This window comes from Larus michahellis, chromosome 4 (genome assembly GCF_964199755.1).
Source record: "Larus michahellis chromosome 4, bLarMic1.1, whole genome shotgun sequence".
In the NCBI taxonomy this organism is placed as follows: Eukaryota; Metazoa; Chordata; class Aves; order Charadriiformes; family Laridae; genus Larus; species Larus michahellis.
Genome location: NC_133899.1, coordinates 65,208,881 through 65,233,884, shown reverse-complemented (window position 1 = coordinate 65,233,884; position 25,004 = coordinate 65,208,881). Strand labels below are relative to the sequence as shown.

General features: G+C 54.8%; 1 protein-coding gene across 1 annotated transcript; it reads left to right on the top strand.

The window, feature by feature from the left end:
- Positions 1 to 7,459: 7,459 nt before the first annotated feature.
- SYNDIG1L (synapse differentiation inducing 1 like) lies at positions 7,460 to 24,531 on the top strand. Its single transcript, XM_074585259.1, has 4 exons — positions 7,460 to 8,267; positions 19,659 to 20,113; positions 21,356 to 21,493; positions 22,848 to 24,531. Exons 2-4 carry the CDS (start codon positions 19,685 to 19,687, stop codon positions 23,004 to 23,006), a joined length of 726 nt encoding a protein of 241 aa, XP_074441360.1. The 5' UTR covers positions 7,460 to 8,267; positions 19,659 to 19,684; the 3' UTR covers positions 23,007 to 24,531.
- Positions 24,532 to 25,004: the final 473 nt, after the last annotated feature.

The window sequence follows — 25,004 nt, the reverse complement described above, 5'->3', positions numbered from 1 at the left end:
TGACAAGTTGTTCCTGGGGGTCTCCTGGCCTTCACCTCCTGTTTCTTGGCAATTTTCTCCCACTACTCATCAATTTCCAACATAATCTGAGCATTTTGAGGCAATAGTCCCTGAGCGCTGCCTTGCGTGGGCTCACTGCACTCCAGCCCCCTCAGCAGACTGAAAGCAAACCCCAAAACAGCCTGACCAAGCTCATGGGGCAGCAGCAAGGTTTAGATGTTGGAGAAGGCTTACCATCATCCCAGAGCCTCGTGACATCCCCTGGCCAGGTGCAATGGCCTGAGCCCACAAAAGCTGCAGCTGCTGCCCTCAAAAAATCGGGGTCATCCTCAATTAGTTGCCACTAGTTCACTCCCTGACTCTCCCTGCATTTTTCCCTCCCTGACTCATCCATCCTTGTATTGCATCTCTTGCCGGCCTTTACCCCTCCACCTCTGTCACCCCAAACTCCTCCAGACCCCTGTTTCTCAGGGCAAAGGGTCAGTGCTAGTACCAGTCCCTGGCAAGTACGGGCAAACCAAGAGGCTTGGTGGGACACAGTCTGGTCTGGATGATGCTGGTGGAGGGTCTCAGGCTGCAGGAGCTGACATCCGTGGTTTGCTAGCGGGGATTTGTTGGGAGGATGCTGAGGGGGGCATGGGGTTATTGAAAAGGAATCCAAGGCCTTTCTGTGGAGAGACAAAAATGGAAATTTCGACCTTGTCTGAAGATCAGAAATGGACTGCAGAGCCCGGTTTGACTTTAATGAATGGAGAGCAGAAGAAGGGCCTCTCTGGAGGTCCCTGCCCTCAATTTATCCATTTTCTCCCTATTAAAACCACAGCAGTCCCTGGGGGTGGCAGCTCCAAAGCCCATCTCATTTTGACATTTGAATGAAGTGTTTGATCTCGGAATTATTATTATTATTATTTAATATTTGATGTCTGATAATGCCTTTGGCACACAGACAGAGCATATGGGTGAGACAAGTCCCCAGCCCAAGGCTTTAGGACCACGATTCCAGCTTCCAGTTAGTCACAGGACACCAGAATGCTGCTCTTAATGAAAAACGATGTGACGCATATGTGGTATGAGTCATTATAATGTTAACTACTGTTACTTCAAGCCCAGACATCGCCAGGATCGCTTTCTTCCCCAAAGATGATTCATGTGCCTCATGCATGACAGTTCAGCCATTTTTTTTGCTTATTCAAGTGAATTTCAATTTTATTTTTTTTTAAGCGTTTGGGGGGCAAAGCCCTTCTGTTCCTGTTCGCCGAGCTGAATGTCCTTAAAATGTTCACAACCAGTTTCCCAAAAGGCTTGATACCAGGAAGGAGGAAAAAAGGGAGAAGACCTGAGATGTGCAGGACTGTGCACACGGGGGTTTGCAATGGGAGGCTCCCCCACCACAAGGTCCGCTCTCCACCCCAGCTGCAAAGCGGAGGCTGCCCCATGCACCCAGCTGCCCATGAGACAAGCACAAGCCCCGGGAGAGGGCAGGGGGATGCTGGAGGGTCTCCAGGAGGCTGCGGGATGCCGCAGGCAGGGATGCATGCCACTCCTCTGAGACAGCCAGGGACTGAGGACAAATGGGGAAGGTCCCTGTGGAGCTCACACAGCTGCTCCTTGATAGCTTCCACCTAACCCTGCTGCCTGCCTTTCATCTCAGGCTTCGGCAGCGTTGTACAGCTTCTTGCCTCCTGCCAAGATCTGCGTGAGGAGCTCCCCAGGGCTCAGTCTGCCAGCCTCTAAAGACACTTTATTCAGCAATTAGTCACTGGGGGACCTGCTTTCAAGCAGGTGACTGCCACCGCAGGTAGTCGCTCTCTTTGCTGGGGTTGGACTTAAACCCTCTGCAGCCACATCACTGCGCAGAGCCTAAGAGCCCCCGGTCACTCTGGCTGCCCGTGTCCCCATGTGCACAGGCTGGGACACATCCTCACTCAACAAGGCCTTTTTGGGCAGAGCAGGACAACTCTGAAAGATGAGAGGGAACAGCACAAAAAAAAGGAGTAGGTGAACTTTTGAGGAAGTGAAACATCGCAGATCAGGCCCTTGTGGGATTACAGAATTGAACCCTGTTGGCTCAAAACCAGCTCTGGGACGTGGGGAATTCGCTCTCTGTCATCTCCTCTCAAAAAGCGACTCAAGCCTGCTATTTTCTTCTTGCCCTCCAAGGCCCCGGGGACTCGTGGCTGCAGTCTGTACCAGCGGCAGAACCAGCCCTGGTAGCAGGGTGGGTGAATCATGTCCATCAGCCATTGACCTCACTTCCATCCTGATCGGACTGGGGCAAGCTTTGCCAGGCAAGCACGTGTCATGGGCTTCTATTTTTGGGAAGATTTATGTCAGAGTGAAGTCTTCAGTTTATGCCCTAAATTCAACATAATAGGATGCAGAAGCTCACAGACAGGTCTAAAACACTCTGCCTTGGCCCAAACACATCTACATTTTTTACAGATGAAGCTCACTGAGATTTTTTGGTACAGGCTACATGGGAGTACAAGTTTGGGGTTGTGTTTACTTAAGGTTCAGTGGCTTTTTCCCCTTCATTTTCTTCATAACTCGGAGTTGCACCTTCAACAGCAATCTCAGCACTGCCATTCAGTGACACCATCCAAGCACTACCTGGTTGCAGAATCACAACGCATCAGGCTGGAAGGACCGTACCGAGGTCATCCATGGCAGACAGGTAGTCCCACCAGCTCAGCTTTTTTTTTTTAAGAAAGTGTTATCTTTCACGGACAGATTTGCCACAAGGTTCCGGCTGCGGGTGAAAGCAGCCAAAGCATATGGACCAGCTATTCTGGGTTTAGAGCTGCTTTGCTTTGCCAGAGCGATGCAAAGCAGCTAGACAGCACACAGGGTTCCCTTCCCTACCCCACTCGTCCTCCAGATGTCCGCTATTTGCCTGAACACATCCCTTACATGATGTGCATGCACCCATACACACCAGCTCCTCCTCCCTCCTTGCCCCCCTTCACATCCTTGTACATCCCTGGATCTCCCAACCTGCACCTCAGCTGGCTCTGGTCCAGGAGCATCAGCTCTGGATTTGGAATTCATGGAGGTCTCTTGCCCTCATGAGGACTCACCCTTTTCCATAATGACCTCCTTCTCCTGTTGTCCCAAGTGGGATGGGCATCCAAGCGACACTCCAGGAGGATGGGAGTTTCCTACGCTGTGAGGAGCTGGAGGGGCTGCCAAGAAGGTTCCCTAGCTGAACCGAGGAAAAGGTCCCGCTGAATGGCTATTCACACTATGTCAGTTGAGAGCTTAATTATCACAGAATTCAGGTGCTGTGAATAGATTCCCAAAGGTACCTGCCTTCCCCCAGCCATCATCTGCTGAAGAAAAGTGCCTGGATTCGGGCAGCCTGAATAGAGAGACCCCTACTTCGATATGGCCACACAAGACAGCGTCGGGGCCACGGGCGATGGGGAGCAAGTTTGGGTTAAGAAGGGACTTCCCCGTGGATTTTTCTGCACTGAAGCGTTTTAGTCTTCAGCCTCCTGAGAAGCCGACGTTTACTGAGAGGGAGGAAAATGACACTAATCCCAGAAGGATGCTATTCAAATATATCACAGACACAGGCTTCTCAGGAGCTTTAACTACACGGGAAGTTGGAGACATCTGTGTTATCAGGTGCTAATCATATCAGAGGCGTGATATAATCCAATGCGGGGTGCTATGTTTCGTAAGGGATCTGCGGCTTACACCTTGCTTACTGCTGCCTCCTAAACAGCCAGATTTCCTCGTAAATGCTTAAAAACTTCATTCCGCTCTCCAGGGCTTGGTGCTTCACTTTCACAGAAGACTTTAAATTTTTTTAACAGTATTTTTCACAACAAATGATCTGAATCTCTCTTCTAATTGAAAAACCCCAACTTATCCATAACAGCTGAGTCACTACCAACACAGCACTGTAATATTTTTATTATTTTCTGTATCACTCTATGAAAGCAATCTGACAGCATGTTGGGGTTTTTTTTTCCTCACCACTGTACATTAACCAGATGGTTTTCACTCTATTGTCCACAGATACACCCACATCTTTTTTTACCCTTCATGTTTCCAGTTAATTTGGAAATCACTAGTGATTATGAAGAGTTGAAGTCGTTCCTTCCAATATGCTTTACCTTCTCCTTGTCCATGCTTAATTTCTTCTCCCATCACGCTGCCCAATTAATTAGCTTTGGCTGATCCCTCAGAAGCTTCTCTCTCGTCTCTAGATTTCACTAATCTGATCATTTTTAAAGCTGCAAATGTAACTTCAATCTGTTTAGTGCTCCCCCCAGTCATCATAAATAGGTACTTCAAATCCCCCCACTTATTTTGCCAGCGCAAGGGACACTGAGTGCCCCTGACGAGCAGGTCCTGCCTGTTGTCCTCTGGTCCCACAGACGCAGCCACCTGAGCAGCAACGCCCAGTTGTCTCAAGTGTGATTTTTTTTCCCTTTCATTGTGCCTCCGCGCTCTGTTTCTGCATCTTTGAGGATGCTCCGCAGCCAAGTCCTCACCTTCGTGGAGACCTTCCAGTTATTGGGGGTTTTAGTAGTAGTGTCTGTAGTGTCTGTCCCTTTCTGGCACAAAATCTTTCATCTCAGCTCTCCGCTTGCAACTCTCTGGCAGGGGTTCAGGCTTTCAGTCTCGAGTGATCTGGGGTTTGTGGTTTTTTTGGCCGTCAATAAAGTAATGTTACCAAATTTGTCGTGGCGTATTTATCTGTTGCTATGTCTGTAGTTAGATGAAGCATGTGAAGCTCAGGACATATTGGCAGGGAGTTCTTAATGTTTGAGAGAACATAATCAAAAACAAAACCCCACCTTCCTGTGCGAGGCTCTCCTGAAACACAAGCACAGCCTTTTCCTTGTGTATTTTATGTCTATGGCAACATTTTTTCCAATTATTTTTTGAAGAGGGGCATCATTTAGCTGGTATAACAAGTCCAATGTGATAGTGTGTCAGCTAATATTTAATCTAATGATATCTCATTTACCTTCTGCTGGATGGGGTCTTGCCAGAGGTCTCCCTTGCAGCTGAGAGCAAAGGGCCATTTTGATAGGCCCTCCGTTTCGATTTGCCTTCCGTTCATCCCAGCGGATGCGTAAATACAAGAAGTTTCGGTGGAGTGCGAGGCTCTGTGCGTTTTGCCGCACTCCCTTCGGAGCCTGTCCCTTTTCCTTCTCTGGGCAGGAAAGTTTCTGACCAGCAGCTTATCCTCAGTGCCCCAAAGGTGGTTCATCTCTGACCGACTCCTCCAGGTCACGCAGCCCTTTTGCCTCATGTCACCTCCGTGGGACGCTGCCCCTCTCTACTCTGCACTGGATGGCTGCAGTTATAAAAGCCAAGCCTCAAACCCCGTCGCTTAGGCTGGTTTTCGCCATACCTCCATAAGCACTAGCGCGCACATATAATATATGTGCATGTATACATTTTTCTCGGAGCTGCCTGAGGTCAGAGAGACTTTGATTGGGATGCTAATGTCGCCTTATCATTGTTAAAGCAGGAGAAACAATGCTGCAGCTGTGCCGCTAAGTAGTGTATCTGTCAAAATTGGCGAGGGCTAATCCCCGGCTCTGCCGGTCAACTGCAGCGCCTGCGTGTTAATCCAGGGATGTGTGTGGCCCCTGTGAAGGACAGAGTGGCCACCCCAGGCTGACGACAGCAGCCGGACAGGGGCTGTGCATGGGCGGCTGTGGCGGAGGTGACAACACACACTGGGGCGGCAGGGCTGCCTCCATCAGCCATCCTCCCCGCTCGCCTCCTGCCAGGCGAGTTGCCACCTTGGCATGGCGTAAGGCCAAGGCAGCTCTCCAGGCCTTGGGAAGCCATGGATGAAGATGCTTCATCCAGCAACCAAGTTTTTCTTTCAGGCTCCCCCATGGCATGGAGAGAAGGGGTTTGAAGCCCACATCTCGCTCCCTCCAGCTCCACAGCCCCTCCAGCCTTACCAAAAGGCTGTCCTTGTGCGATGAGGCCCTCTTTGTTTGCCTTTAATTAGCACACGCTGGCTGGGCAGGGCTGCAGGGGCTCTGGTAACTGAGGCAAACAACAGGACTGGGAAAGCAGGCAGCCAGCAGCAGACTGCTCCATCTGACCGTGTCCCCACAGGCTCCCAGGCATGCAAGGAGGACTCATGGGGACTGTCCCCCGGCAAAGGCAATTGCCACCAAACCTCCTTGTTCCCAGCCATGCAACGGCAAGTCTCACTGCCTCCCCTGCTCCCTTACAGGCCTGCAGCTCACCCTGCACCCACGCAGGACCGGAGAGACCCAGGCTCTGCTTGCAAACACCCCGACAACCTGTGTCACACACAGCTGGGGCTTTACTTCCTACTCGCTGCGAGCTCAGCTGAGTTAGAGTTGTCAGAGAGATGGAGGGGCCACTACAAGTCACCTGCTCTGTCCCTCTGCCCCAAAGCAGTCACCTGCTGAGGCCATTCCCAAAGGATGCCTCCAACCTGGACTGATGGACCTTGGATGATGGAGATGCCAAACCTCCTTTTCTGTGTCCCAAGCCCTTTCCTGTCTGTCCCTCTCCCTAGGGACATGGGGATGGACTATTCCCTTCTCAGACACCCCTCAGTCTATGCTGGCTGGGTCTGGCCAACAGCAACACCTTTTCCCTGGTCGTCGCCGTGTTCACAGCGGCAGCTCTGAGCTCCAGTGGACATCCTGGATGACAGTCTCCTGACCAAGGCCCCCAGCCTAGAGCTGGCATTTTAGGCTCACATCCTTCTCAGATCTGCTGGAGGATGCAGACAGTGGAACACGCGGATTGCCCCCAGGGAGGGAAAGCTAGCCACCCATCGCTGGTTCTTCAGGGAGCGCAGGCTCTTCGGTCCAATTGTTATCCCATGTAATCCTGACAATCCCTTTGGTTTTGCAAAAGGATCTCACAGCTGCTACTGGAAAGATGTGAACTTCTCTGGGAGCTGAAGCAGAGAGGAGGCTGCCCCGCTGTCTCCTCCCCCAGCCAGAGCCCCAGCCCCTCTGGGAATGGGACCATGGGACCCACCTGCCCTGGCACATAATCCATCATCCTGTTCAGCACCTGGAAGAAGCTGGGAGGCGTTAGAGACAAGCCTGGACCTCCAGAAAGGCACGTTGTGCTGAGAAGCCACAGCGTGCTCCCCAGGGGACCCCAGTGCATGTTGCGAGAGGTGACTGCTGGGCAGCCGGTGCAGGCAGCTGTGGGTCACATCTGGGCCTGTGTGGCGTGGTCCACTCCTGGCAGAGCAGCACTGAGGACCAGCGAGGGCAGGCAGCTCTCTGCCCACACTTTGGCAGGTCCCTCCGGCTGGACCAGGCTTCAGCTCTGTGCGAATCTGCAAGCAGTCGTCCTGGTGCTGGGTGCTCCTGAGCTGGGGGAGCCGCTGGGGGAAGCTTGGGCCAAGTGGGGAGATAGTGCAGGGCTCGGGAAGTTGCTGAGAGTGGGGGAGCAGCACGGGCGCCCCGGGGCATTGCCTGGGCTTGGGGGGTGCGGGAAGGATGGGCTGCAGGGGCTGCAGTGTTGAGTCCCGCTGCGCTGGTGCAAACCCGGATTAACTCCACTAACCAGAGTGCTGCCCGGGTGCGTGTGAACCAAATCAACATCCCACCCGGGTCCTTATGGAGCAGGGCAGAAAAATACCTGGCTTGAGCCAGCGAACGAGCCGCCTGCCCCTGGGACGCAGCCCCCCTCAGCACCGACAGCAAGAAATCTCGTTTCTCCTTTTCCTTTAAACTCTGCTCGCTGGCACCGGGTCTTTCCCTTGCTGGGGGAGTGGGAAGGGCTGTGCCCTGGGAAAGGCAGCCAGCAGAAGAGAGAGGAGAGAGTTTCTGCCGCGTTGTCTTAAACCAGCAGCAGGAGAAATCGCGGCGGGCGGACGCGGCGGAAGAGGAGCGGTGGCGGCGCGCAGCTCTCATTGCCCAGCCCGGGGAACCGGGGGACACCAGCCAGCGAGCGCGGGGTCCCTGGGCACGAACGTGAAGTACGGTTCTGCTGCAGCTAGAGGGCTTCGCCGCTGCTGCACAGCCCCGCACGCCGCTGCCGCACACCCCGGCACCGGCTGGAGCTCCGCCGCGCCGCCCCCCGCCGCTACCGCCAGCCCGCCGCCGGGCCCCGCCGCAGGGCCGCCGGACGCACACCGCGGGGTGTGGGGGTGTGGGGGTGTGTGTGTGTGTGACAGGCCGCGACACCCCCACACGCCCCCGGCAGCCCGCCCGCCGTCATGCCCGCTCCACTTCTGCCGCCGCCGCCGCCGCTCCAACTTGGCGGCTGAGCCCTTCCCCGACACGCAGGTAAGGACCCGCGCACCGCTCTCGGGTGGGCGCATCCCCGCTCGCAGGCGGGCGGGTGGCTTTCCTGGGGGGGGAGTGAGGGGTGGGGGGGGGTCCCGGCTGCTCGTCCCCAGGCTGTTCCCGTGGGGCGGCAAGCGGGTCGCCGGGGAAAGCCAGCCCGGCGCCAAGCTCCGGGTTGGCCCGGGGGCGGGGGTTGGTCAGCAAATGTGTCGGGGGCTGTAAAGCTGAGAAGCTGCAACCTGGAGAAACCAGGACTAAATTACCCGATTGGAGGCTCTGGGGTGGGGGAAATGTAAGGGTTTCAGCAAAAGTTTTGGAGGCCAGATATGTCAGACCAACTGCAATGGCACCTTGGACCCAGACAGCCATTGGGGCTCCCTCCCCGGGAGGCAGCTCGGCTGCTGGCTGAAGTTTGGGGGTTGCTTTCCTTCTGCTGAAGAGCTTCAGCAGCCGGCAGGAGCCACCCTGCCTCTGGCCACCCTGGGATGCACCCGGACAGGGGAATGGTCCGGGGACCTCTGTCGAGAGGGCTGCTGCCAGTACCATAAATTGTGCCAAGGAAATGACTCGCCTGAGCAGCACCATCTCCCTATAGCCCTGCAGACCAGCTTGTGGCTGGGGGAAGAGTCGCACGTTCAGGAGTTTTGAAGGGAAGCGCTTTCCATCTCTGCCCTGTTTATAATTCCTTCTCCGAAGCTGCTGCAGGTTCCACAAAAGCCGTGCTGCTCTCCCCAAACCCATTTTACTGGGCCGCCTGCTTTGCTTCTGGAAAATATAAATTCCCTTTTCATGAGGTCAGGATCTGCCACCAGTAGAAACCTCTTTCCCAGGAGGAAGGTAGCGCTATGTAAATACCAGGGATAACCACAGGAATGGGGTCTGAGCCTGCCTGCAACACACAAGGAAAAAAAAGCCTTGGTCTCTGGGGGATAATAGCTGGTTACTTTGTAGGCTGTCAGGAGAAGGAATTACCCAAGCCAAAATGTAGTGACTGCATTTCTCCAGCAAAAGTTTCTTGTGTCATGAAAATGGCTGGCAGAGCTAAAGCTTTGGGGAGCTGAATCCGCTTCACTTCGGCTCCCTGAACCACCATCAGAGGCAGGTAATAAACACCATTATTAAAGAATGAGTAATTTGCTGCAGCTCCGGCACGGTGAATTTGTACAGCAAATCCATGCTTTTGCATGGTACCCAACCCCTCCCTGCCCTCAGCCCAGCCTGCAGACGTCACCATCGCTTGTGGAGAGGTGACCGAGCACTCGGTAAAAATTTGCCCATTAAAATCCCGCTCTGCCACCCACAAGCTCGGTGGAGCAAGCCCCAGAGGTGTCAGTCCTGCCCGGCCCAGCAGCCTTCAGCAGAGCAGGCTGGGGGCTGTAGAGAATGGTCCCCTAGCACGGGCATGGGCCCTTCGGACCCTCATGCCTCAGCTGCCCACTCTGCGTGGGATGAGATGTGCTCACAGCTTCCCAGGAGCATCCTCGACCTTGACGGGCAGCCCAAAGCTCTGCCTTTCCTGCCCCCATCTGCCACCCCGTCCCCATCAGCGTTAGACCCCAGACACTAATGCACCATGCCCCTTCCCAAAGCCTCTCTTACCTCTTCTAGACTACATCGCCCTCCTTCCCATTTAATATCCATGCTTGGAGTTGTTTTCCACCTCCCTTGCAAGCACAGCCCCTGAATCAGGCAGATTTTGACTCTTTTCCGCCTATATTCCCAAGCCCTGTACCTGAGCCTGGGACTGCCAGGCACCGTGCACAGGACATGGCTCTAGTGTTGCTTTCGGAGGGTAATTTCAGGCAAGGTCTTCAGCCAGTATTTATCTGTAGAATTAGAGATGGGCAAATGATTGACTTTTCCAGCTGAAGGGCCAAGCCACAGCATTAGAAAGGGGGAAAAAAAGTACGTTATGTATTTCCTTCAAATTGTCTTTCTGTTGCTGCTTCTCTGTCAAGTGGAAAAGGCAACAAAAGAGTCCAAATGCTTTGCTCAGCCTGGAAGGGGAGGCTCCGCTGATGCCCAGCGTTTTTCAGGTGTATCACTTAACCCAGCTTTGTTTTGGAGTGAAACCCTTCAGGTATGTTTTGAAAAGCAGAGCTGGTCACAGCACTGCTCTCCAAGCTCTATGGCTGGAGACTCAACTGTTGGCATGAAAAATTGGCTTGGGGCACGTGTGCAGCAGCTCGGAGATGCAACGCCGCGCGTGGTGGCCGTGCTGGTGCTGCTTCTGAGCTGGGAGGCGGTTTCTCTGAAAACCATCTCAGCCTCCAAGCCTGGGAGGACAGGGTGAGATGGATGCATCCCAGGGACGCACTGGGAGGGTAGTGCCATGAGCGGGATGTTCTTGCTCAGCCCGTGTGGGACCACTCTGCTCACCCAGAGCAGAGCCACCTCCTGCGATATGTTACGACACTGGATGGGCGCAGGCAGCAGCCTGAGCTCAGTCCCAGGAAGGGCTGGTCTAAATCCAGCTGTGATGTGGGCAGGGAAGAGAAACGGGCCAGGAAGAGAGGCAAAGTATCCAGATGGCAGAGGCAGGAGCAGCCCAAAGTCCCACTCAGCCAGGCACAGTCAGGTCTTGACAGGGCCATGGGAAAGAAAATGTGACACGGTTTTGTAGCATCTCTTTGCATACCTTACGGAAGATAATTTAGCATCATCCTCTGCATGCTCCTGGCCCCCTGGGACCATGGGACAGACAAGAGCCATGGGAAGTCCAGGGGTAGCTGCTGCCTTTCCTCTCGCTGTGTTGCTGAAGACAGAACAAACCTCTCCTATAGCTCCCGCCAGCATGAACTGCGCCTCTTTAAACACAGAGGGCACACCTCCACCTGAGGATTCGATTTCTTTGGCAATAACAAATATTAAAGAGAGGGTCAACATTTGGTTTGGATTGCACCTGTTGACCCAGGTAATAATTTAACACCTTGAAGTTTGTCTCAGGCTGTGGATGCTGGCCAGAGCGGGGAGAGAGCGATCCACTTACGTGCTGGAAGAGGAGATCAGCTTACTGCTGATAAATACAGGCTGCGTTGGGAAACTTAGGGTTTGGAAAAGTAAGCTAGAAAGGTGTTGTGTACACAGCGTAAGTTCATTTTTAAAGAGAGAACAGATCATTGGCAAATGAATTAAACACCTGAACTGTAGAGGAGCCCTGTGAATCCCCAGAAGAATCAGGCCATGGTAAGGAAAGTGGAAATAGCCCTGAGCTGAAGGAAGGCAGACAGTGGATAAAATAAACAGGACGGCGGGGAAAGGAGGGTGCCGGCATGCACTAGCCTTCAGGGTGGTTATGAATCATTTGAGTATGGATATGTTTTAAACAGAGACAAATGAGCAGTCCTTAACAGCCACTTTACATTGCCAGCTCCGATTGATAGGAGGGGGATTTGCAGAGAGATGCAATGATGGAGTTTGGTGCTGCAGCTAAGCTGCTCTATCAGCAAGGCACAGCCACCAAGGGGAGGACATCTCTCTGACCCTCCCGACACTGGCTGCCAACCTCATGCTATGTCCCCATCCCCGTCTTGGTCTCAGCTGGTGTGGGTCTCTCACCTGGAAGAAATTTGGGTCCTATTTGCCAGATCATTTCCATGCTGGGTGACAGGCCATGGCAGGGAGAGTATCCCCAGGGTGCGGACCCCAGGCACAGCCCTGGGGCAGGCTGGGCAGGAGGACTGAGGGGCGCAGGGCTGGTCTCAGAGGGGGGCACAAGACACGGGTCTGCTCCAGGGCAGGGTATCGCTGCTCCCCATGAGTGATGCTCGCCTTGTGCCACAGGTCCAGGCAGCCCAGAGTGATCCATGGGGAGGATGGGGTGCAGAGTCCTTGGGCAACACCAACCGTGAAGAGGCAATGGCCTGTGGAACCTCATGGGCAGGAGAAAAGCCTTGAAGTGGAGATGATGAGACTGGAGCAAAGGGTATGGCTGAAATAGGGGAAGCAGGGAGAAGAGCTTGGAGCCATCTAGGATACCCACTGTGTTCAGTTCAATACTGGGTATAAATAGCAATAGAGAAAACCTGATGTGAAATTGAGGACTGTAACCATTAGCATAGGAAAATCAGCCATGAACAAAATCGCAATCTGCAAGCAAGAGCTTCTGAGCATCTTCCAGTGGCAGCGAAAATATCCTGGCAGTAAACACATCTTGGCGGACCTCTGTGAGATGCTCCTGACAGCTTGGCGTCCATATGGGCACCCCAGGCAGAAAGCCTGGTCTCAGGGAGGGATGGAGCTGCCTCTGTGCTGGAAACATTCTGGCTTCCCAGAGCCCAGGGGTCAGTGAGTTTTGCTCCAGGTAGCTCTACAGGAGTGAACATTTCTAAGATGGCTTTCTGCACTGGGGGTAGGGTGCCAATACCCCTCTGTCCAGCCAGCTTTGTGTGCAGCAGCCTTGGGGTATTGCCTTAGGGTGGTCCTGAGCTGAGGAAGAGGAGGTTGAACCTCCCAGTCTGAGCTGATATTTGCGCAGGCCAGTGATTTGGATGCTGCAGGAGGCAGGGGAATTGACTCTCCCCTGCCCCTGAGCTGCAAGTTGTGGCTGAAATGAGCAGTCAGAGCCCGACAGCATCCCAAGCTCATCTCACTGGCTGATGCCTCAAAGGGCTGAAGATGCTGAGGGACAGCCCCAGCAGCCTCCCCGTGTGGGAGTCATCACCATGACCTCCTCCTCTTCCCAGTGACCCTGCTGGGTCCCCAAACAGGAATGTGAACAAGCCTCCAGTGAAAGCTATCTGTCAATTTTGGTTAGCATCATGCGCCCCTTTAAAGCCCCTCAACTAGGGCTTGCTGTTGAGGGCGCTGCAGGGCTGAAGGTTGTTTGGGTGCAAATCCAGCAGGAGTGCTCCAGGGCTGAGGAGACAGCCCCTGCGCGGCTGTTGGCACCTCCAGAGCTTCCTCATCCCTGATCCCATCCTGGCCTACTTCCCTGGCACAACACTGCTGGCCGGGTTGCCCATTCTCCTCCACCTCAGCTGGCTGCCCCATGGCCACCCCACTGCCCTCCAGCACTGGGGCAGCCCCCAGGAGCAGCCCCCTCTGTGTTGCCCCCTCTCCTCCACCATCCCATATGCCCAGGAGACCCACACCCAAGGCAACCTGCGGAAACTCCTGACAGCCACCTTATTTACATGTTTGTGTTTCCAGCTAAAAAAAAGGATGCCGAGAGAGTCCAAACCTGCTAATTATACACCTAGCCACCCACACAACCATGTGTTTTATTACCATCACCCTCCATGCTTCCTCCTTCCCCCCCCCGCGCCTTGCCGTCTCGCTGAGCCCTTTCCCCCTCTCCCTTCCATGAGGGGTTCATCCCAGCGGGTCACGTCCAGTGGCCGCATCCACGCCGCTGAGCTCCGAGCCTGGGCAGGCGCTGGGGGTCACAGCAGCGAGACCAACGCCGGCCGTGGGGTGTTGGGGAGGCGTAGCCGTGCCCAACGACTTGGACACGCAGGCGATGGGCCCGTGCTGTGCCTGCAGCCGCCGTCGCAGTCCCGCGGGGCTGTGGGATGCTCAGCCGGGAGAGGCGGGAGCCGGGGAGGCCGGGCAGGACCGGCCGGGTCCCCCCGCGTTCCGCGGCCGGAACGGCAGCCTGCGCCGCGTGGAGTGCCTGGGACATCTAGCGGCCACCTCTCCAAGTGCCGGGTCCCGCCGCGGGTGGGTGCCCGACCTAACCTGGGGGTGCCCGGCCGGGGGATGGCGAACACGGCGGCAGCGGTCCAGCAGCGCCCTTGCCAGCCCCGCCGCCCCCGTGCCACGGCGGCAGGGCGCAGCTAGTTTGCCGGCGCCGCCGGTTTGAGGTTGAGTGTTACCACCGCATCTTCCCAGTGTTTGGAGGCTCCCGCTGCTCCCCCGTTGATGCTCACGGGCAGCGTGTCTGTCTCGCTGGCATCGGGACTGGGGACAGGGCGGTGGGGTAGCCCGCAGCCCTGCAGAGCCCCCGGCACAGCTCCTCCAGAAGCAGCCTGGCTCTTCCCTGCCAGCCCTGGGGATGGATTTGCGGTTTCTTACCATTAGGGAGCAACACCTTAGCTCTGAGCACAGCTGGGTCGAAACACTGCTGCAGAGAAACATTTTTATCGGGGAGAATAAAGACTCGATTTCCACCTGGAAATTGCCCAATTTGACTTGCGAACCTTGAAAAGCAGCCCATTGCATCCCAATTCTCAGAGCAATCTAGTCTCTGTTGGAGGCGGGGAGTCCATTGCTGAGGCACTGGCTCTCCACCTGTCAGGAGATCAGAACAAACGCTTTATTCACTCCTTTCTGGCTTTATCAAACCGGATGCATCAAAGTCGTGAATTAGATGCTCTATATCATGAACGCCTCAGCTATCCTCCCTCTAATCTATGTCCATGGGCTGTGTGTCACCTTCTTCCTTCCTTCCTGGTTCTCACCAACTCTTTCCCCTCCAGCAGCTCCACATTCCCTTTCTTCTCCATCCTCGTGGCCAGGGCCCAGTTATCTGCCTGGCTCAGATGTCACTTTGCTTCCCCTGCGCCACATCTCTTGCCCACCATTTCCCTCACCACTGCTGCCCCTATGGCAGAGAGAAGGCTTGGTCTGCCCCTGCCAGACGCATTGTCTGTGAGCCCTCACAGCCCTTCCTTCATCCCTAATATGCCCTCTCCAGAATGCCAGCTTCCCTCCCTGCGATGCTCTGCCTTTCTTTCTCAGCAGCCCTTGTGAGCTGGTTTTCTCTTGGATGCCCAGAGGCAGAGGGACTGTGCCCTGGCAGGTCTTGGGACTCTGACTAGAAGCCCCCAAGGCACCTTCTGAGCGCTTCCAGGAGGGCCTGGGCTCTGGGAAGGGTGCTAGCCACAACTATGCTTTCCTGCTCCATCAGGAGTGGGCTCACCCGTGTCGCGGGGCTATGGCAGCTGTACCTGGCCGTGATGCTGCCTCCCACCAGCCAGGTCAGGAACAGGCATTCATGCCTTGGACCGGCCAAGGCAGCAGCACAGTGGGACACTGCTCCCCGAGAGCACCAGCCTCCCCAAGTGCTGTCCTGAAAGGGAAACCTTTGGCCAGGATGGGCTAACCTTCTCACTTGGGAGTCTGGGGACATGCAACGCAATCGCAACCTGCTAATGAGCCCAGGAAGCAAGGCAGAGTGTTTGCTCGACAGGGCAATTAAATGATGATTGATTCCTGGAACAGCTACTTAATTCATCATTAACTGGGCTTATCATAGCCGGCATCTGTGCCGAGGGTCCCTCTGAGGGCTGCGCTGCTGCCGGCGGGGGCGGCCAGCGACCTGAGCACCTCTCATGTGGGGGGAAAAACACGCAGGATGGTCCTGAGGGGACCTGGACTGCCCCAGGGGATGTGGTGTGGAGGTGAGATCTGTGAAGCACGAAGCTGAATTTGCTACCTCTTTATTTTCTTGCCTTACTTCGGCTCCTTTTATCCACTACTTGCCTTGAGAAGCTGGGAGTACACGCAACGTAATTGTGCATTTCCAACTCTGCCGGGGACCGCTGCAACCGGCCTAGGGAGTGTGGGGGGCCCTGCTCCACTGGCAGCCGTGCGGTGCGGGGCAGCAGCTCATTAGGGAGCCAGCAGCCGTTAGTCTCGGCGGTAGGGCTGCAGCAATAGTCCAGCTCAATCAGGGCACTGGAGTCTGCCTTTTCCCAGGTGTGCCCTGTTCCTGGGCTCACGTTGTGCGTGTAAACTTGTATGTGTGCATCCTCCCTGTGCAGCTAACAGCATCTCGCCACCATCACCTGCTGCCAGTACGGCCCAGGCTAGCCCCGCGGGGCTGATGGATATGCACGCTATACAGTCACGCTGGTAACGAGGACAGAGAACGGCCACCCTTTGCTAATTTTATCTTTTACAGCTTCCTTGCTGTCATCTGCTGGCTTCATTCCTCTTCCCCCAAGCCTGATTATTACCAAGCTTACTTTATTACCAGGCTTACTTTATTACCAGGCTTACTTTATTACTAGGCTTACTTTATTACCAAGCTTACTTTATTAAATCCCTGTGTGGACAAATTCACTGTAGGATCCAGATAATCCAAATGGGGTTTGGGGACGACGGCGGGGCTGGTTTGGCTCTGTCCTTCCGTGCATGTGTGCATGCAGGGCTGGTCCTCGCCTTCCCTGCCATTCCCTCTCTAATACCATCTCTAGTGGTTTGATGGCCCCCATCTCCACCTGCAAACCCAGACTGTTCGGCGCACACAAGCATGCGTGCTTTCTCTATGCGATGCGGTGATCTTGGTGACTAAGGAGTGGGAAGCATCTCTAACCCCTCCGGCACTGGGACTCCTCACATCAGCTCTCAGAGAGGGAGGTTCCAGGCTGGCTGCTTTCCGGCAGGGCTGAGCACGCTGCCGTAGGCATGCTGTGTGATGATGGCCCTCAGCGTCCCCTCCCCACTGCCGACAAATGCCAGGACTGGGTGCTAGGACTGCCCTTGGTGGTCACTTTGCCTATTTATGAGAAACGCAGTGAGATCTCCTTCCGCGCTTTTCCCCTTGTCCCTGCAGCCCTGTCGTTGCCCCATCCTGCTCCCAGGGAGAGCATCCTCCCCAACTCCTGAGAGTGGAAAGCAGCAAGGAAAAGAGAGTTTAGTAAATCTTCTATAATCCCAGAGGGAACAAAACTAGCATGGACTAAAAGCTTCTAGCTGTAGCCCTGCCCTGTCCACGCTTAGTGCAGTGCAGCAGCCTCCGAGGTCCTGGCCCTGCTCTAGGGATGGCTCCAGGGCAATCTGAGGGACCAGAGAAGTTTGAGGTCTCCCTGCTCCCCTGGGGAGAAGCCCTCAGCCCTGCCCAGCCCACATTCGCAGAGACTTCCCCATGCTTCAGCAATATTTTCCTGCTGTTTCTTTCGCTACCCACACCGTTGCTCTTCCCAGGTGTGTTCACCCTGGGGATATTCGTTACCTGCAAGCCCTCCCCGCCTCTTCCTCCCAGCCCAGGACAGCCAGACATCTCCCACCAGCCGGCCCCTTTAGCATCCTTCAGGATGCCCAAAGTCAGCAGAGTCCGTGTCCAGCAGCGGTCCGGCTGCACAGATGCACTCTTCCCACCCAGGCCCATGATACCAGCTGCCTCCCACGTTGTCTTCTAGGTGTCCAATTCCTCTTGGCTGCTTTCCCTTCTTTTCCACTCTCCCCCCTCCATGCTCTGAGTGTTTCCCACCGCTCGCTGCTGTGAATGTATGGCTTTGCCGCACAGCTCTCCCCCTCCTCTGACCCGCTGACCCCAAAGTGGGCAGAACGACAGCCTCCCGGCAGGCAGGGCCCACTGCCCGTCATCCAGCAGCCCGTCCGCAGCCTGGCTGCTGGCATTTCTCAGCACATTTGGAACCGGCTCCCTCCGTCAGCTCCCAGCAAGATCCCATCCCTCCGGACCCTAGCTTGCTGCCAGAAAGGTTTCTTGAGATGAAGCATGGATGCCCACCCGAAATGGTCAACTTTCTCTTGCTAGAGCTGGGCTTCTGCTCCTGCTGGGGCTGCTGCTCTCAAATGATGCTCAGTGACCGGCCTCTCCTCACTGTTTCATGAAAAAGCAAGGTATTTTGGTGGAAATATAATTTGCATGTTGAGGTAAGCAAAGAAGAGGTTCCTGCTTTCCTTGCCTGAAAACCAGGATGAAGCTTTGTGCGGTCTGTGCGGGAAATAAAACCGTCTGTGCTACAAATATGCATCTCGCTTAAATATTTTGAAAATACTTAACGGCCATCTGCTGTACCAGCCATTACAGGCTTTATTAGTAAGGTGGGAGACTGCAGAAAGCAGAGAATGGTTTTGGGGAGGGGGAAGCGGAGAGCGTTCACCAAAACGTGCAGAGTTTTAGCAGTGCGGGAGTGCTTTTGAACAGCTCCATTTTCCTGAGCAGCTTCGCGAAATGTGACGACCGCTGCCAGAGCAAAGCCCATCGGCGGGGTCATTTAAAACCAGGTACGGCACTCAAACCTGTGCGGTATGGCAAGAGTTTGGCCAAGGGGATAGGACCACTTGCACTTTTCACTCTCTGGAGTCTTCCACTCCAATCTTTTTATTTATATTTTCTTCTTGAGGACAGATTTAAACCCGAGGTGATGTGCTTTCTATCAGACAGCCTAGTGCACCTCGGGGTACCCTATAGCAGGTGGAAGCGTGTCTCTGCTACACAGCATCCTGCAGAAGAGGCAGTGACAGAGGTCTCTAAGGAGGACAAGGAACATTTGGGGTCGCAAGGCAATAAGGTGGCATGGTCTAGGAGACGGGAACATGCTAGAGAGCAGCTGTAAAACACGGGACCTGGGTACCGAGGAGCACAAAGTAATTGTTTCTCTCTCCTGGGGAACGCTGATATTTCACTACGCGTTTTCTTTGTGCCAAGGTGGGTTGGGAAGCCAAAATAGCAAATGCTCCTCCAAAGAAAAGGGGTTGAAATATTTCAGCTCAGAGATTTTTATGCAAAATAAAAAAAAAAAAATCAGCACAAGGTTTCAGCGCTCTGAAATGGAGGAAGGGGGAGGAGGGTGAATCTTCCTGAGGAAGAAACCCATGTTGACATCTGTAGCTGAGGATCCCATTTGGACTCGGCATTTTCTGAAGCCGGTGGCCCAGAGCCAGGGCTGTGCGGCTGCCAGCTGTACCCAGGGGTGGAGCCGGTTTAAACAGAGGTCTGATGTGACGGGTCGTTTACTTAAATTGTCATAATTTCGATGTGAACCAAGCCCCGTGGTGTCTCCCCTTTAACCTCCGCATCCCTCTGTTCCTTTGCACAGCCGACTGAGCATCCAACACTCCCCACCCCAGCCTAAATGCCACCTCCGTGTCCTCACAGCAGCCTCCTGGTTTCCCTCAGTGCCTAGCCACTCTCTCCCCAGCCCCTGCTCAGCCTTGAAAGAGTCCTAGGAAACCTCCTGGGTACCTGAAAGCCAGTTAGGTGCATCTGTAATGCCTGGAGGGCTGTAATTCACCATGCAACCCTCCGTTTTGGGAAGACAGGGAGGCCCCTCAAGTGGCTGTCAGCATCTTATCTGCTTCTGTGCTGTCTGTTCAGCTTTGTCACAGCACACAGTATGAACCAGCAGAAAAGATGCAGTAGGTCCTTTCCTGTCAGGCTGCACGTGGCCATCTCAAGATGCATTATAGATACAGCAAATCCTCATCTTAATCCAGCCTGAATCAGATCATCTTGTTGTGGGGCTGCATCCTTATCTTACTGCCAGCTGGGGAGAGACGAAGAGATGCTCAGTTTGCCGAGATAGCATTCAAGCTGTAGAGAGGCGGGGAGGGCTCTTGTTTTCTCCAGCATTGCCACATCTTTCTGTTCCGACTAGCCTTGTCTTGACACCGGCTCTGCACGGGCGAGAGGCTTTTCTGCTCCCTTGCCTTGCTGAAATAACAGCCTCCTCCCTCCCACTCTCTCTGCTCCCGCAGGATCACTCCCCCCCGCCACTGGCAGCATGGAGAGCGTGCGTGAGCTCCAAAACCCGCTCTTGGCCAAGGCTAACGGGCACCTTCGCAGCAGCTATTCTTACCACCAGCATCACAGCCAGGACTACCCCAGTCATCGCTGCCAAGGGAAACTGTATTCCTACATCTTCCAAAACACTGGTGGTGCCAGGACTCACCAGCTGCTGGATGCCAGTTCCCTGCAGCTGGCTGTTGAAGCCTTGTACGGTCCCAATTTCATCCTCGTGAAGGATGAGACCGCTCTCAAGGCCAAGGACAGCAAGATGGAAAGCTGCGAGACCACTTTTACGGAAAGCAAAGAGGCTCCATCTGATGGTCCCGACGGGCACGAGGCTCAAGGGTCCTGCCTGGTAGAGAGCGACATCCGCATCCAAACTGTGTCCTACGAGGTGGAGGAAGAGGAGCTCCAGGAGTACGAGGTGAGCTTTGCCAGGTGGGATGGCACCAAACTCCTCCTCTGGTGACTCTGGCTATCAGCCCAAATTCTTGGTCATTTATTTTCCCTTCTTTCCCCAGAGCTTCCCCCCAGGCCATCCCATCTCCTGCCTCACCAGCCCCTCCCTGTGCACCCAATATTTCTTCTTCCTCCTTTTCATTTCTGCTCCCTTTTCCTCACCGCAGACCTCAGCTTCCCTGAGGGCAGCCTGGCTGCATGCCCACTGGGAGCAAAAGGGGAGGTGGGCTCCTGTCTGCAGGACCCTTGGGATGTGGGAACCCTTTGAGAAGGGCAGCCTGTGGCCGCCGTGGCACCCAGGTGAAGGGGGAATAGCAATCCTTGCATAACAGCAAAATTCACATGCCTGATGGCAGCAGCCGAGAGAAAGCTTAATATAAAGGCAGGATGAATCTCATAAAGGAAGAACGAGAGCTGGCAAAGCAGCTTCATGCTGCACTCCCTGCCCCACCACAGCTTGAGTGGTGGTGCAGAGGCTGGGGAATGTCGCCTTGAGAGGTGGGAGTGGGTCCCCGGAGCCTGCTGGAGCTGATGACTGATGACCCAGCACAGCTCTGCTGCTTTCAGTGCCCGTGGTGGGGTCTTTTCAGATGGCAGTATAGGGTGTCCCCACCTCTGTGTGCCTTCCCCACTGGGATACATCACTTCCAGGCTGGTTTATGGATGGCCAAGCGGTGCCCAAAGGCCGGAGGGCTGACCACAGCCGCTCTGAGCAATGCGCTCGCTAAGGGGACAGGACACGTCGCCCCTGTGATGGAGGCTCCAATTCAACCGCTTTCCCTCACTTGCTAAATTACTTTAGCAGGATATCGATCTCCTAGTCCCTAATGGGGATAAGGCACTTTGTTTAAGTTTGTTTAAGCAGACAAAGAGCCAGTTCTGCCAAAGCTCAAGATATTTCAGTTTAAGACTATCTATCTCCCAGGGAAATCCCAGACCCCCAGCAAGCGAGCTCAGCATTTGCTCTGGCAGGGAGCCGAGGATGCACTCCGCTCCTGAATTTGCTGAGCTACATTTTTTCCTCATCAAACCTGAGGAGCTGAGGAGGCTAAAATATTATTGCAACTCAACTCCTTGAATTTGCAGGTGGGAAACGTGTGAGAATACATGATGGGGCCAGGAGACAGCAGGAGCCGGGAGGAGAGGGGCTGAGGCGCGGGGCGGCATGGGGAGGTGGGCACGTGCTGAATCCACCTGGTTTTTGCAGAGTGACTCCTCCAGCGACAGCGAAAGTGAGGATCATTTCCTGATGCTTCCCCCCCGGGACCACCTGGGCTTGGCCCTTTTCTCCATGCTGTGCTGCTTCTGGCCCCTGGGCATTGCTGCCTTCTACTTCTCCCAAGGGGTAAGAGATTCCTTTGCTTGCCTGTGTGTGCTGAGCAAAGACCCCGCAAGCCACAGCAGCCCTCGGAGGGGACCAGGCACCTTTCTGGTTCTAGGGCTCATCTCTGTGCCATGCCCAGACCCCTGAAGGCTGAGACAAAGGGTGCTCCTGGATATCTCCATGACTGCTGTGGGGTTGCAAGCCCTCCAGCTCTTGTGTGGGTTACTGGAGGTCAGACTTTTTCTTTTTTGGGTCTTATTTAGGGAACTGGGGCTCCCCTTTGCCCTTTGCCCAAGTTCTCACCCTCCACCCAGGCTCAGGAAAATAGCATTTTCCCACCTGCCTTCCCATTCTCCAGTAATGCAGAGGTCCTACACCATGACCCACTCCGAGGCAGCTCATGGCCCAGAGTCAGGCTCCTCTGGAGACTGGACTCAACAGGCAGCCTGGTCTCCATATCACCCCACAGCTCCTCCATCACACTTGTTTCTGACACGCGTTGGCTGAGCTGTGTGAGCCAACACCAGGCTGGGAGAGGCTGGAGAGGGTGGTGGCCCTCGGGCTGCACTGGCTCAGAGGAGCTGCTGCCTTCTTGAGGGCTTAGCCCACACCCCGGGCTCACTTACATCACCGTTGACCCAGAATAATTCATGCAGAGCCAGGGGATTTACTCTACATTTGTACAGATGCCACTGTACCAAGAATAGATGGGGGGGAGGCATTAAGAAGTTAAATCAAGATGATAGAAACAGAAATGGAAAAGTATATAACATGAGTACCTGGCACAGAGGCGGTGACAGGCAGGGGAAGCTTTAACTCGTTAGGACCCAGAGAAGTGGCTGATTTCACGTTTTTCCACATGGTGCAGGGTAGCACAGTGTACTCCCCACGTGATGGTGTACTTGGTGCAATTTAAATTTAGCTCCATTTGCTATAACTACCACTTTCACTCACTACTCGTTTTATATATATATATATGTATGTATGTATGTATATATATGTATATATAGGGTATATTTGTATCTAGTTGGTACCACGCAGCCATCGCCCCTGTGCACCCACCATTTGCTGGGGCTTACGAGGGGCCAGCCGCCCGCTCACAGCTCTGGCCAAGCACCCAGATGTCTGGGGCTTGCAGACAAACAGCCAAAGCCCACGCTTCCCTTGGAGGCAAAATCCACAGGGAAATGTGTGTAGGCGGCACTGCTGAGCCGAGCCGTCCCGGACTGACAGACACCTTGCTGTCTGTCCCCAGCCTTCATGGGACAGAGTGGCCGGGGACAGGAGGGGCTGACTCATTAGTGAAATGACTGGATGCAGGCTAAAAGGCCAGGTTGGTACGGCTATGAGCAATGGGCGTTTCTTCTCCTTCCAGACCAGCAAGGCTGTTTCCAAAGGAGATTTCCACCTGGCCAGTTCAGCTTCTCGCCGAGCTCTCTTCCTCGCTGCGCTCTCCATAACCATCGGCACAGGAGTGTACGTCGGGGTGGTGGTAGCGTTGATCGCTTATCTCTCCAAAGGGGGCCATGTATAGCCGCCACCCACATGTCAGCGCTGCCCCGGCCCTCCTGGGATCGAGCTTTCCTGCGGAGCACAGGCCACCAGTGCCTGCAAGGGCTGCTTGCACGGCAGGACCCCGGCCTGCACGCCCTGCGCAGGCTCTTTCCCCTTTCAGACAAACAGTAGACCCACGTTCTTCCCGAGGCTGTGGGGTGCCACCATCCGACAGCAGGGAACTGGGCACCAGCCTGGCTGCTGGGACCAGGAGGAGCACATTTGCCTGCTGGAAGATGTCCAGGAGAGACTCTGCGTGCTGCTGCTGGGCTGGTGCCACCACCCCTGCTCTGGGGCCATGGCTTCCCCTTCCAGCCCCGCGGCCGGGAATTCCACGGCTGGTGCCCAGGCTTGACCCATGAAGGGGACACGCAGGAAGGAGAGGGGATACGGCGACAGAGAATGACCCCGGCAGGCTGGTGTCCTGGTGGGTTCTCCACATGCCCATGATGGGGACAGCATTCTCATTTCGGTGCCACGGGGCGGCACCTGGCCCCTCAGCTGCAGCGAAGTAGGAGGACACAGCATGGACACGACCAAAGGGCATGCTCTCCGCATCCCTGTGAAGACAGACCCCTCATCCAGGGGACATCCCAGTTGCTGGCCCGACCCAGGCAAGAAACAAGGAGGAAAGCAGGCTGGCAGTTGCACACCATCACTCCCATCGTTGGAGCAAGTTGGCAAAGACAACGAGGTTTTCTCTGTGTTAATATTGACTGTCATGATAATTGCAAGTCGGAGTCCCCATAAGGCTGGCGTCACACAGTGCTGGGCCCTAAAAAGACTTGTAATTGCAGTTTCTACCCAAGAAATGATGTGTGAGGGCTGGGGGCCTGAAGGACTCCGCTCTCAGCAGTAGGTCATGGCCTCGCACACAAAGAAGGATGGAAGGAAAAGGCTGAGGTGACACACCAAGCCTGGGGTGGGAGTGCTGTTTGCCGGGGGCTGACACCCAGGGAGGGGGAAGACTCGGAGGGAGCCCGAGACACAGGAGTGACCCCAACACACTTCTTCCCACGCCTCCATCCAAAGGCTCGGCTGACAAGGAAATCCCACGCATCCCCGCTTACATCTTACTTTCGCTAATTCGTATATCGTCAGCGACACATCACGTGCTTCAGAGGTGGGTGTGAAGGCAATGACTGCCCCAAAGGGCTGCTGTTAAAAGGCCCTGCCTCGCCCCCCCCACCCCCCCTCCCCAGCATCCACCTTGACCCTCCCTCACCCTGGCCAGGGCTCCCCTGCCGCCTCCTTCCCCCGTGTGCAGGAGGCTGCAGGCAGACTCTGGGCACCCATCGCCCCTCACCGGGGTTTCTGGGCAGGCTGCGAGAGGCGCAGCACGTTCCTCCAGCTGGGTGCCGTTCAAATGTACATTTCATCCTAAAGAAGCATGTTAATGTCTGCGATTGCTGTTGTACTTGAGCCATAAAAGAGAGAAGCACATCAGAGACCTGTTGAAAAGCTGGTCTGAAAGTTCCCATTACGTTTTATAATATGGAAGAGCTAATAAAAAAAAAAAAAAGGCAAGAAAAAAAGACTCTGTTTGGAAGGACATGGAGCTGGCTAGGGAAGAAGAGAGCTTTGCAGGAGTGCTGAGCTCGCTTAAACCTGGAGGTGTTTATGCAGTTCCCGAAGGAAGTTATAATCCAGCTGGTGTCTGGGCGACTTGGAGGGAGATGTACCGCAATGTAGATGACAGCGAGCAGCTAGCGCTGGGAGCGGGGTGGTGGTGTAGGTTTTTTTGCCATGTGTGGATGGACAAGAATTAGGGAGAGAGAGAGGCTGGAGCATCATCTATGTTCTATGCTCTGTGTATAGTAGAAGCATAAAATGAAATGTGCTCGAAGACGGGCAGAAGAATATGAACATCAGGCGGGAATAAGCAGGTCTTGCTTCTGGTGGAGGACAGAGAGAGACCAAACTTGCAGGGAAGGACTGGGGTGTCCAGAATAGATGAGGTGGCTTAGAGAGGAGAGAT

Excerpts from the sequence above, each read along its gene's own strand:
- SYNDIG1L (XM_074585259.1), top strand. The coding sequence starts at position 19,685 with ATGGAGAGCGTGCGTGAGCTCCAAAACCCGCTCTTGGCCAAGGCTAAC. Across the intron at positions 20,114-21,355 it reads AGGAGCTCCAGGAGTACGAG|AGTGACTCCTCCAGCGACAG; the intron begins GTGAGCTTTGCC and ends TGGTTTTTGCAG. Across the intron at positions 21,494-22,847 it reads CCTTCTACTTCTCCCAAGGG|ACCAGCAAGGCTGTTTCCAA; the intron begins GTAAGAGATTCC and ends TTCTCCTTCCAG.